The 12,500-nt window shown below is 37.8% G+C and overlaps 1 protein-coding gene across 1 annotated transcript in view; it reads right to left on the bottom strand.

Moving 5' to 3' along the window:
* Positions 1–5,103: 5,103 nt before the first annotated feature.
* Positions 5,104–12,500, bottom strand: part of LOC107570847 (uncharacterized) — a 15,291-nt gene continuing 7,894 nt past the window's right edge. The window contains exon 5 of the mRNA XM_016257128.1: positions 5,104–5,642. Coding sequence (XP_016112614.1) covers positions 5,328–5,642 — 315 coding nt within the window. The 3' untranslated portion in view covers positions 5,104–5,327. The remainder of the gene's footprint in view (positions 5,643–12,500) is intronic.

The following is a 12,500-nucleotide window of genomic DNA, read 5'->3' as shown; positions in this document are numbered from 1 at the left end:
TAAGATAAAAAAAAATAGGCTGCATTTATTTGATCTCAAGTACAGTAACAAAAATTGTGAAATATGATTTAAAACAGCTGTTTTCTATGTGAATATCTGTTAAACTGTAATGTATTTCTGTGATGTGCAGCTGTATTTTCAGCATCATTCCTCCAGTCTTCAGTGTCACATGATCTTCAGAAATCAGTATAATATGCTGAGAAACATTTCTGATTATTATCAATGTTGAAAACAGTCGTGCTGCACAATATTTTTGTGGAAACTGATGCATTTTATTTTTCAGGATTCACAGGTGAACAGAAAGTTCAAAAGAACACCATTTAGTTGAAATCTTTTAGGACATTATAACTTTAAATTGCTTAATGCATCCTTGAATGAAAGTATTAATTTATAATCATACTGAAAATAGTATAATGACGACGTCATCCGTTTATGAAAATGCAAACTCAAACTGAAAGTATCAAATGTGATCCCCATAAAAGCTTGAAATATTCATAAGGATTCTTATATGGATAGTTTAATAAACCGTGTGCCATATGAGAGACAAGAAACAATCTAACACGCAAAAGTAATGGAATGGTTTGTTGGTGCTGAAGGTCATACCAGCATCAGATACAATTTATGGTTATCCTTCAAATGCAAAGTTACAATAATTACATAAATTATAATCACATCTCAACCCTCCACAGATACAGTAACATTACATCAGACCTTTTAATAACCTTCACCCTTAAACTTAAGCCAAAAAATGTTCACATGAATTCATTTATTGAATATTTACAAACTTTTCAGGAGTAATAATCCTAAAAATAATCTACTGTACATTGCATTTTGGTTCACAGATCTGTCGCAGTAGAGCCGGACATGTTTCATGTGAACTCACGCTTCCAAACGTTTCCGGTGTGCGTCTGCGAATCGGCTCTCCGTGATGAGGATTGTGGTCACATGACAGCTGTCAAATCAAATCTGCAAATGCATTACAAGCTTTTAAACAAGATATCCTTTGATACCACTTTGTTTCTCAAAGTCCGGCCTGTAGAGCTATTATACGTTTATATACACATACAATCGATTTTTCATCGTCTTTGTGCTTCACATTTCTTTTGACAGAACGCAGTTGGTATCGAGACGAAACTTTTTACTGTGATCTGTAAAAATCACAGTAGAAACACAGACTGCTTGTGTCTCTGTACATTATTAATGCCGTTAAGGCAGCTTGTCTCAGATTTTGGCCGTATGTATTTTTTACAAGCATCTTTGAATGCAAAAATTACTTTAAATGATGCATCAGTGTACATTATGATAAAGAAACATCATTTTTGTAATCATTCACCAAGACGTAAAATTTAGAAGAAACCCTTTCACAATCATGAAATGATGGATAAAATCTAGTTTTCTTAACAAATACTCATCAGATTACAGAAGTAAAATGGCTTGTTTCATGTTGACTTTAAACAGGGTTGCCACAGCTTTAGTTTCCGATTCCTCAAGAATTGCTAGAATCACAAATATAGCTGCAAGCAGCAATTAAGGAGCCGAGCATGAACCTGAAGACGATCCGAGTAGAATTTGTTGAAAATTGGACCAATGGTCTAGGAGTACGGAAAACATTTTTTTTAGAGGAACTAAAAACGGCGGACGGGAAGTTCGGCCAATTATGGTATAATTGGTATCGACGTTCTGAGCATAATCTAAGGAATCTATTGAGACCAGTAGGCAAAAAAATTTAATTTTTTTAATGTCATTATAATTGCCCAAAGCTTTTTGAGTACCTTCAGGGCATGGTGCCGATGACACATACAGAGTTTTGAGTTTTGTAATAACACACCAATGCATTTGTAAAAAAAACCCCCTTTGAATGCAAAAATTACTTTAAATGATGCATCAGTGTACATTATGATAAAGAAACATCATTTTTGTAATCATTCACCAAGACGTAAAATTTAGAAGAAACCCTTTCACAATCATGAAATGATGGATAAAATCTAGTTTTCTTAACAAATACTCATCAGATTACAGAAGTAAAATGGCTTGTTTCATGTTGACTTTAAACAGGGTTGCCACAGCTTTAGTTTCCGATTCCTCAAGAATTGCTAGAATCACAAATATAGCTGCAAGCAGCAATTAAGGAGCCGAGCATGAACCTGAAGACGATCCGAGTAGAATTTGTTGAAAATTGGACCAATGGTCTAGGAGGAGTACGGAAAACATTTTTTTTAGAGGAACTAAAAACGGCGGACGGGAAGTTCGGCCAATTATGGTATAATTGGTATCGACGTTCTGAGCATAATCTAAGGAATCTATTGAGACCAGTAGGCAAAAAAATTCTAAAGTTAATAATTTTTTTAATGTCATTATAATTGCCCAAAGCTTTTTGAGTACCTTCAGGGCATGGTGCCGATGACACATACAGAGTTTTGAGTTTTGTAATAACACACCAATGCATTTGTAAAAAAAAAAAACAGCATTTTACGATAAAATTCAAAATAGCTTACATGGGAATATTGGGTATCGTTCAACTTGGTATATCGTCACGAAAGTAAAATGACAAGTCTTGTGATTTTTGGCCAAATAATTCAGAAGTTATAATCAAAAATATCCATTTTTAAAACACTGTGCCAAAACTGTCCAGGTAACCTCAGATCATGGTTATTATAACACTCACCAAGTTTGGGTTAAACACGCTAAAGCATTGTGGAGATATAGCCTCATGTTCATTTTGGCGTGCTCTTCGTTTAATTCGTTTGTGTGTTATTCAAGAACAGTTCGTCTAATCAACTGGATTTCCATAACTTTTTGTTGGCATGGTCTGAAGATGACCTGGTTAAAACTTAGTGAAAATTGGAGCAACGGCCGAGGAGGAATTCAAAAAGTAGATTTTCATGACAGGAAATTATGTCATGGTGCGCAATCAAATTGGCATGAGCCAAGGAATCAGAGGAATTTTATGTCCGAGGAATTCTGAAAAGCAATTTTGATTTTTAAGAGTAACTTTCATTTCTGAAAATTAGAATTTTGCTTCTAGAGCTTGCAGTTCAAAAATTATTAGCATAAATGTCATTGCAACTTTGAGCTGTTGGTGGCGCTAGAGAGTTTGAGTTAGAGACTCCAAATTTGGTGTGATTAATGTTGAGACTGTCTTCTATCAGTGTGCCAAATTTCACAACTTTGTACCATACGGTTCTATGGGCTTCCATAGACTCGGGAGTGGCAGAAGAATACAAAAACTAACACACAACAAGTGCTTGGCCCCTAAAAGAGCAAATAATTTACTATAGAAAGACTTTTTAATATAGAAATTTCCAGGTTGACTGTGAGACCCCGTTTAAAGCTAAATAACTTGCACAAACCCACCCGCCGCCCACAGATCCACTCATTTATTGACTAAATCTAAACCTTCGTTTAATTCGTTTGTGTGTTATTCAAGAACAGTTCGTCTAATCAACTGGATTTCCATAACTTTTTGTTGGCATGGTCTGAAGATGACCTGGTTAAAACTTAGTGAAAATTGGAGCAACGGCCGAGGAGGAATTCAAAAAGTAGATTTTCATGACAGGAAATTATGTCATGGTGCGCAATCAAATTGGCATGAGCCAAGGAATCAGAGGAATTTTATGTCCGAGGAATTCTGAAAAGCAATTTTGATTTTTAAGAGTAACTTTCATTTCTGAAAATTAGAATTTTGCTTCTAGAGCTTGCAGTTCAAAAATTATTAGCATAAATGTCATTGCAACTTTGAGCTGTTGGTGGCGCTAGAGAGTTTGAGTTAGAGATTCCAAATTTGGTGTGATTAATGTTGAGACTGTCTTCTATCAGTGTGCCAAATTTCACAACTTTGTACCATACGGTTCTATAGGCTTCCATAGACTCGGGAGTGGCAGAAGAATACAAAAACTAACACACAACAAGTGCTTGGCCCCTAAAAGAGCAAATAATTTACTATAGAAATACTTTTTAATATAGAAATTTCCAGGTTGACTGTGAGACCCCGTTTAAAGCTAAATAACTTGCACAAACCCACCCGCCGCCCACAGATCCACTCATTTATTGACTAAATCTAAACACTAAAACATTGTTTTCTCTGATTTGAACAGCAGTATGGAACGGGCATCAACACATGACAGACGTGTTTCTAAAGAAACAACCTTCAAGGAGTGCTTGAGCTACTAAAACCTTCCCTTTACACATTCATAAATACAAGACAGGATCCGTTACGCTGAATAGAATCGACTCGACCCAGGAGATGAACACAAGCCTATAGGAGATAGGGTCAGGAATAGGGTTGGGAATTGAAAATCAACTCAAATTCCAGAATCGGATACTTAAGGTCAGGAATCGGTAAAATAAAAAATTCAATTTGCCTGTCAATTCCTGTGTGTGCATCTTTTTTCTTTTTTTAAGGGGCTGTTAAAAATGGATTTGTCTTTGATTCATTCATTCAAGAGATTCATTCAAAAGCACTGATTCATCCAGTAATGAAACAAGTACATCTTGAGTGAGTCATTGAATCATTCCATTCATAGATTCCATTAGATTTTGTTTAATTGTCTAAAGTTTTTTTTTCAGAATTGTGAGAGAACTACAACCTCCATTTAAAAGTCTCAATTTATCCAGAATCGTGCAGCTCTATTTTGCACACAAACATCTCTTAATCGAGTCCAGTTTTTATGTAGCCTGCTGATTTTTGTTCACAGTATTCAGCTGCAATTAAATGTTTTCCAAAAAGAGACCCTGGAGCATAAAAACAGTCATAAGTAGCACAGGTATATTTGTAGCCAACAATACATTGTATGGGTCAAAATTATTGCTAAAAAATCATTAGGATATTAAGTAAAGATCTCCACGAAGATATTTTGTAAATTTCCTACCGTAAATATATTAAAACTTAATTTTTTATTAGTAATATGCATTGCTTAGAACTTCATTTGGACAACTTTAAAGATGATTTTCTCAATATTTAGATTTTTTTGCACCCTCAGATTCCAGATTTTCAAATACTGTGCTATCCTAACAAACCATACATCAATGGAAAGCTTATTTATTCAGCGTTCAGATGATGCATACATCTCAATTTCAAAAAGTTGACCCTTATGACTGGTTTTGTGCTCCAGGGTCTCAAATATGTTTGATATCTAAATGTTTGGCTTAATCGGTTAGAATCGGAATCGAAATTGATCAAATTCAAACGATACCCAACCCTAGTCAGGAACGCGTCCGCTCAAGGGTTTCTCCATCCCAGTCTGCTCGAGGTATTTGCTCATCCGGGATCATCCAGAGAGGGATGTGTGTGTTAAGGCAGGTAAGGTGTGGAGGGCCGGGGCCGGGATTCAGTACGGTTGGCCCCAGTCTCCGGCGGGGCTCTTGGGCTTGGTTTGGTCCCAGAACAGAGCATCGCTGGGTCGAGGAGGGCTGGGGAAGGACCAGGAGCTGTCGTCCAGCGAGCTCATGCGCGGGGGGGGATTGAGCCGCACGCCAGGGCTGCCCAGCGGGGCCGGACGTGGGAGGGGCCAGGGGTCCTGGGGGCCGTCTGGGACCGAGGGCAGCGGAGGCGCGCTGGGGGGACGAGGGACACTGCTCTTCTGCACATCATCCAGGCACTGCACTGGAACAGTTGAAGCAGCTGAAACCGACAGCCTCTGGATTTATTACACACCTCAGAAACTCCCACAAACACACTACAGCTACAAAACATGCTGCCTACTGAGTGCACTCACAACAGCCTGACTGACGGATATGAAAACATGCAAAATAAAATGAGCGTTTTAGGTAGTAGTAGTATATCATCTAAAATAATAAATATATATACACACACACACACATAATCGTTTATTTTATATATGTTAAATATATCATTTGACTCACCTGGCTATAAGTTTGAACTCAAACCAGATCACCAGTGAGAGCAAGCACTATTTTTACCAGCACAGATGGCGAGTGCAGTAACATAAACAAGGCATGCATTAGTGCTCCTCGGGGACGCACGGATTCACACACATCACTAACTCTCTGCTTCTCATCTTAAGAAACAACGAGAGGCTCATTTGAAAACTGATTATGTTGCCGATCTCTCAGAGGAATATACAGGCTATATCTTAAAGAAAGCCCGCCGTCTCCGGATTCACTGAAATAAACATGGAGCTCTTCCTCATTTTTAACACTCATTCTAATTTGCACCTATTGCTTTTCCTCTGCGACACACAGGGAATACTGACAACCCCAGACAGACGAGAAGCGCACACACACTCACTCACTCACACACACACACACACATATATACACACTCACACACACACACACACACACACACACATATATACACACAGACACTCACACACACACAAACACACACACACATATATACACACACACTCACACTCTCTCTCTCTCTCACACACACACACACACACACATATATACACACTCACAGACAGTCACAATTATACATTTCTCTTTTATGCCAAAAATCATTAGGATATTAAGTAAAGATCATGTTCCATGAAGATATTTAGTAAATCTTCTACCGTAAATATATCAAAACGTAATGTTTGATTAGTAATATGCATTGCTAAGAACTTCATTTGAACAACTTTAAAGATGATTTTCTCAATATTTAGATTTTTTTGCACCCTCAGATTCCAGATTTTCAAATATTGTTCTATCCTAACAAACCATACATCAATGGAAAGCTTATTTATTCAGCATTCAGAGGATGTATAAATCTCAAACATTTTGAAAAATGTAAATCATAAACTTGGATGGAATGGTGTTTTTGTTAGCTGCTGTGTGATTGTGTTCGTTTGGCTCTCAGTTATCAGGATCCTGCGTTCTTCGAAGAGTGCAAACAGGAGTATCTCAGAGAGAAGCAGGAATACAAACAGACCGGGATTCCAGCCAAGAACAGAAAGCAGAAGCTTCCCACCAGCATGTGATGAAGAACACTGCAGCGAGGAGGATGATGAGGATGGACCATGAAAATCATTTCTGGCCGTTTCTGGCGACGCTGTTGTCTCTGATGGACGTTCTCGCCGTCTGTTGGTTTATATTCATGATTAGCTCTCATAAATCATCTCTTGCACCTAAAGCCTAATAAAAATTCATAGAGAATGTTTTTGAATCACATCAGATGTGTACCGACCCACCGACCCCCGGGAATTACTGCCACAGAACCTGCTCTGTGTTTGTTTGTTTGAAAACACAACCTCAGAGTTATTCATGATGCTCGTGTTCGGATGATTTTCAATCAGTTTGTGCTTCAGAGTCAGTGTCTGTAATTGTTTCTAGCACTGTAGCAACATATCTTTTTTTCCCCAGACTATAATTATATAAATTGCTGGTGATATTAATTGTGAACTTTTAATAAAATATTAGACGTGTATATATATAATTTGAGGTCAGTAAGATAAAAAAAAATAGGCTGCATTTATTTGATCTCAAGTACAGTAACAAAAATTGTGAAATATGATTTAAAACAGCTGTTTTCTATGTGAATATCTGTTAAACTGTAATGTATTTCTGTGATGTGCAGCTGTATTTTCAGCATCATTCCTCCAGTCTTCAGTGTCACATGATCTTCAGAAATCAGTATAATATGCTGAGAAACATTTCTGATTATTATCAATGTTGAAAACAGTCGTGCTGCACAATATTTTTGTGGAAACTGATGCATTTTATTTTTCAGGATTCACAGGTGAACAGAAAGTTCAAAAGAACACCATTTAGTTGAAATCTTTTAGGACATTATAACTTTAAATTGCTTAATGCATCCTTGAATGAAAGTATTAATTTATAATCATACTGAAAATAGTATAATGACGACGTCATCCGTTTATGAAAATGCAAACTCAAACTGAAAGTATCAAATGTGATCCCCATAAAAGCTTGAAATATTCATAAGGATTCTTATATGGATAGTTTAATAAACCGTGTGCCATATGAGAGACAAGAAACAATCTAACACGCAAAAGTAATGGAATGGTTTGTTGGTGCTGAAGGTCATACCAGCATCAGATACAATTTATGGTTATCCTTCAAATGCAAAGTTACAATAATTACATAAATTATAATCACATCTCAACCCTCCACAGATACAGTAACATTACATCAGACCTTTTAATAACCTTCACCCTTAAACTTAAGCCAAAGAATGTTCACATGTATTCATTTATTGAATATTTACAAACTTTTCAGGAGTAATAATCCTAAAAATAATCTACTGTACATTGCATTTTGGTTCACAGATCTGTCGCAGTAGAGCCGGACATGTTTCATGTGAACTCACGCTTCCAAACGTTTCCGGTGTGCGTCTGCGAATCGGCTCTCCGTGATGAGGATTGTGGTCACATGACAGCTGTCAAATCAAATCTGCAAATGCATTACAAGCTTTTAAACAAGATATCCTTTGATACCACTTTGTTTCTCAAAGTCCGGCCTGTAGAGCTATTATACGTTTATATACACATACAATCGATTTTTCATCGTCTTTGTGCTTCACATTTCTTTTGACAGAACGCAGTTGGTATCGAGACGAAACTTTTTACTGTGATCTGTAAAAATCACAGTAGAAACACAGACTGCTTGTGTCTCTGTACATTATTAATGCCGTTAAGGCAGCTTGTCTCAGATTTTGGCCGTATGTATTTTTTACAAGCATCTTTGAATGCAAAAATTACTTTAAATGATGCATCAGTGTACATTATGATAAAGAAACATCATTTTTGTAATCATTCACCAAGACGTAAAATTTAGAAGAAACCCTTTCACAATCATGAAATGATGGATAAAATCTAGTTTTCTTAACAAATACTCATCAGATTACAGAAGTAAAATGGCTTGTTTCATGTTGACTTTAAACAGGGTTGCCACAGCTTTAGTTTCCGATTCCTCAAGAATTGCTAGAATCACAAATATAGCTGCAAGCAGCAATTAAGGAGCCGAGCATGAACCTGAAGACGATCCGAGTAGAATTTGTTGAAAATTGGACCAATGGTCTAGGAGGAGTACGGAAAACATTTTTTTTAGAGGAACTAAAAACGGCGGACGGGAAGTTCGGCCAATTATGGTATAATTGGTATCGACGTTCTGAGCATAATCTAAGGAATCTATTGAGACCAGTAGGCAAAAAAATTCTAAAGTTAATAATTTTTTTAATGTCATTATAATTGCCCAAAGCTTTTTGAGTACCTTCAGGGCATGGTGCCGATGACACATACAGAGTTTTGAGTTTTGTAATAACACACCAATGCATTTGTAAAAAAAAAAAACAGCATTTTACGATAAAATTCAAAATAGCTTACATGGGAATATTGGGTATCGTTCAACTTGGTATATCGTCACGAAAGTAAAATGACAAGTCTTGTGATTTTTGGCCAAATAATTCAGAAGTTATAATCAAAAATATCCATTTTTAAAACACTGTGCCAAAACTGTCCAGGTAACCTCAGATCATGGTTATTATAACACTCACCAAGTTTGGGTTAAACACGCTAAAGCATTGTGGAGATATAGCCTCATGTTCATTTTGGCGTGCTCTTCGTTTAATTCGTTTGTGTGTTATTCAAGAACAGTTCGTCTAATCAACTGGATTTCCATAACTTTTTGTTGGCATGGTCTGAAGATGACCTGGTTAAAACTTAGTGAAAATTGGAGCAACGGCCGAGGAGGAATTCAAAAAGTAGATTTTCATGACAGGAAATTATGTCATGGTGCGCAATCAAATTGGCATGAGCCAAGGAATCAGAGGAATTTTATGTCCGAGGAATTCTGAAAAGCAATTTTGATTTTTAAGAGTAACTTTCATTTCTGAAAATTAGAATTTTGCTTCTAGAGCTTGCAGTTCAAAAATTATTAGCATAAATGTCATTGCAACTTTGAGCTGTTGGTGGCGCTAGAGAGTTTGAGTTAGAGATTCCAAATTTGGTGTGATTAATGTTGAGACTGTCTTCTATCAGTGTGCCAAATTTCACAACTTTGTACCATACGGTTCTATAGGCTTCCATAGACTCGGGAGTGGCAGAAGAATACAAAAACTAACACACAACAAGTGCTTGGCCCCTAAAAGAGCAAATAATTTACTATAGAAAGACTTTTTAATATAGAAATTTCCAGGTTGACTGTGAGACCCCGTTTAAAGCTAAATAACTTGCACAAACCCACCCGCCGCCCACAGATCCACTCATTTATTGACTAAATCTAAACACTAAAACATTGTTTTCTCTGATTTGAACAGCAGTATGGAACGGGCATCAACACATGACAGACGTGTTTCTAAAGAAACAACCTTCAAGGAGTGCTTGAGCTACTAAAACCTTCCCTTTACACATTCATAAATACAAGACAGGATCCGTTACGCTGAATAGAATCGACTCGACCCAGGAGATGAACACAAGCCTATAGGAGATAGGGTCAGGAATAGGGTTGGGAATTGAAAATCAACTCAAATTCCAGAATCGGATACTTAAGGTCAGGAATCGGTAAAATAAAAAATTCAATTTGCCTGTCAATTCCTGTGTGTGCATCTTTTTTCTTTTTTTAAGGGGCTGTTAAAAATGGATTTGTCTTTGATTCATTCATTCAAGAGATTCATTCAAAAGCACTGATTCATCCAGTAATGAAACAAGTACATCTTGAGTGAGTCATTGAATCATTCCATTCATAGATTCCATTAGATTTTGTTTAATTGTCTAAAGTTTTTTTTTCAGAATTGTGAGAGAACTACAACCTCCATTTAAAAGTCTCAATTTATCCAGAATCGTGCAGCTCTATTTTGCACACAAACATCTCTTAATCGAGTCCAGTTTTTATGTAGCCTGCTGATTTTTGTTCACAGTATTCAGCTGCAATTAAATGTTTTCCAAAAAGAGACCCTGGAGCATAAAAACAGTCATAAGTAGCACAGGTATATTTGTAGCCAACAATACATTGTATGGGTCAAAATTATTGCTAAAAAATCATTAGGATATTAAGTAAAGATCTCCACGAAGATATTTTGTAAATTTCCTACCGTAAATATATTAAAACTTAATTTTTTATTAGTAATATGCATTGCTTAGAACTTCATTTGGACAACTTTAAAGATGATTTTCTCAATATTTAGATTTTTTTGCACCCTCAGATTCCAGATTTTCAAATACTGTGCTATCCTAACAAACCATACATCAATGGAAAGCTTATTTATTCAGCGTTCAGATGATGCATACATCTCAATTTCAAAAAGTTGACCCTTATGACTGGTTTTGTGCTCCAGGGTCTCAAATATGTTTGATATCTAAATGTTTGGCTTAATCGGTTAGAATCGGAATCGAAATTGATCAAATTCAAACGATACCCAACCCTAGTCAGGAACGCGTCCGCTCAAGGGTTTCTCCATCCCAGTCTGCTCGAGGTATTTGCTCATCCGGGATCATCCAGAGAGGGATGTGTGTGTTAAGGCAGGTAAGGTGTGGAGGGCCGGGGCCGGGATTCAGTACGGTTGGCCCCAGTCTCCGGCGGGGCTCTTGGGCTTGGTTTGGTCCCAGAACAGAGCATCGCTGGGTCGAGGAGGGCTGGGGAAGGACCAGGAGCTGTCGTCCAGCGAGCTCATGCGCGGGGGGGGATTGAGCCGCACGCCAGGGCTGCCCAGCGGGGCCGGACGTGGGAGGGGCCAGGGGTCCTGGGGGCCGTCTGGGACCGAGGGCAGCGGAGGCGCGCTGGGGGGACGAGGGACACTGCTCTTCTGCACATCATCCAGGCACTGCACTGGAACAGTTGAAGCAGCTGAAACCGACAGCCTCTGGATTTATTACACACCTCAGAAACTCCCACAAACACACTACAGCTACAAAACATGCTGCCTACTGAGTGCACTCACAACAGCCTGACTGACGGATATGAAAACATGCAAAATAAAATGAGCGTTTTAGGTAGTAGTAGTATATCATCTAAAATAATAAATATATATACACACACACACACATAATCGTTTATTTTATATATGTTAAATATATCATTTGACTCACCTGGCTATAAGTTTGAACTCAAACCAGATCACCAGTGAGAGCAAGCACTATTTTTACCAGCACAGATGGCGAGTGCAGTAACATAAACAAGGCATGCATTAGTGCTCCTCGGGGACGCACGGATTCACACACATCACTAACTCTCTGCTTCTCATCTTAAGAAACAACGAGAGGCTCATTTGAAAACTGATTATGTTGCCGATCTCTCAGAGGAATATACAGGCTATATCTTAAAGAAAGCCCGCCGTCTCCGGATTCACTGAAATAAACATGGAGCTCTTCCTCATTTTTAACACTCATTCTAATTTGCACCTATTGCTTTTCCTCTGCGACACACAGGGAATACTGACAACCCCAGACAGACGAGAAGCGCACACACACTCACTCACTCACACACACACACACACATATATACACACTCACACACACACACACACACACACACACATATATACACACAGACACTCACACACACACAAACACACACACACATATATACACACACAC

This window comes from Sinocyclocheilus grahami, unplaced genomic scaffold (genome assembly GCF_001515645.1).
Source record: "Sinocyclocheilus grahami isolate Dianchi unplaced genomic scaffold, SAMN03320097.WGS_v1.1 scaffold1512.1, whole genome shotgun sequence".
In the NCBI taxonomy this organism is placed as follows: Eukaryota; Metazoa; Chordata; class Actinopteri; order Cypriniformes; family Cyprinidae; genus Sinocyclocheilus; species Sinocyclocheilus grahami.
The sequence above is the reverse complement of the archived record's forward strand: the minus strand, read 5'-3'. Positions and strand labels throughout refer to the sequence as shown.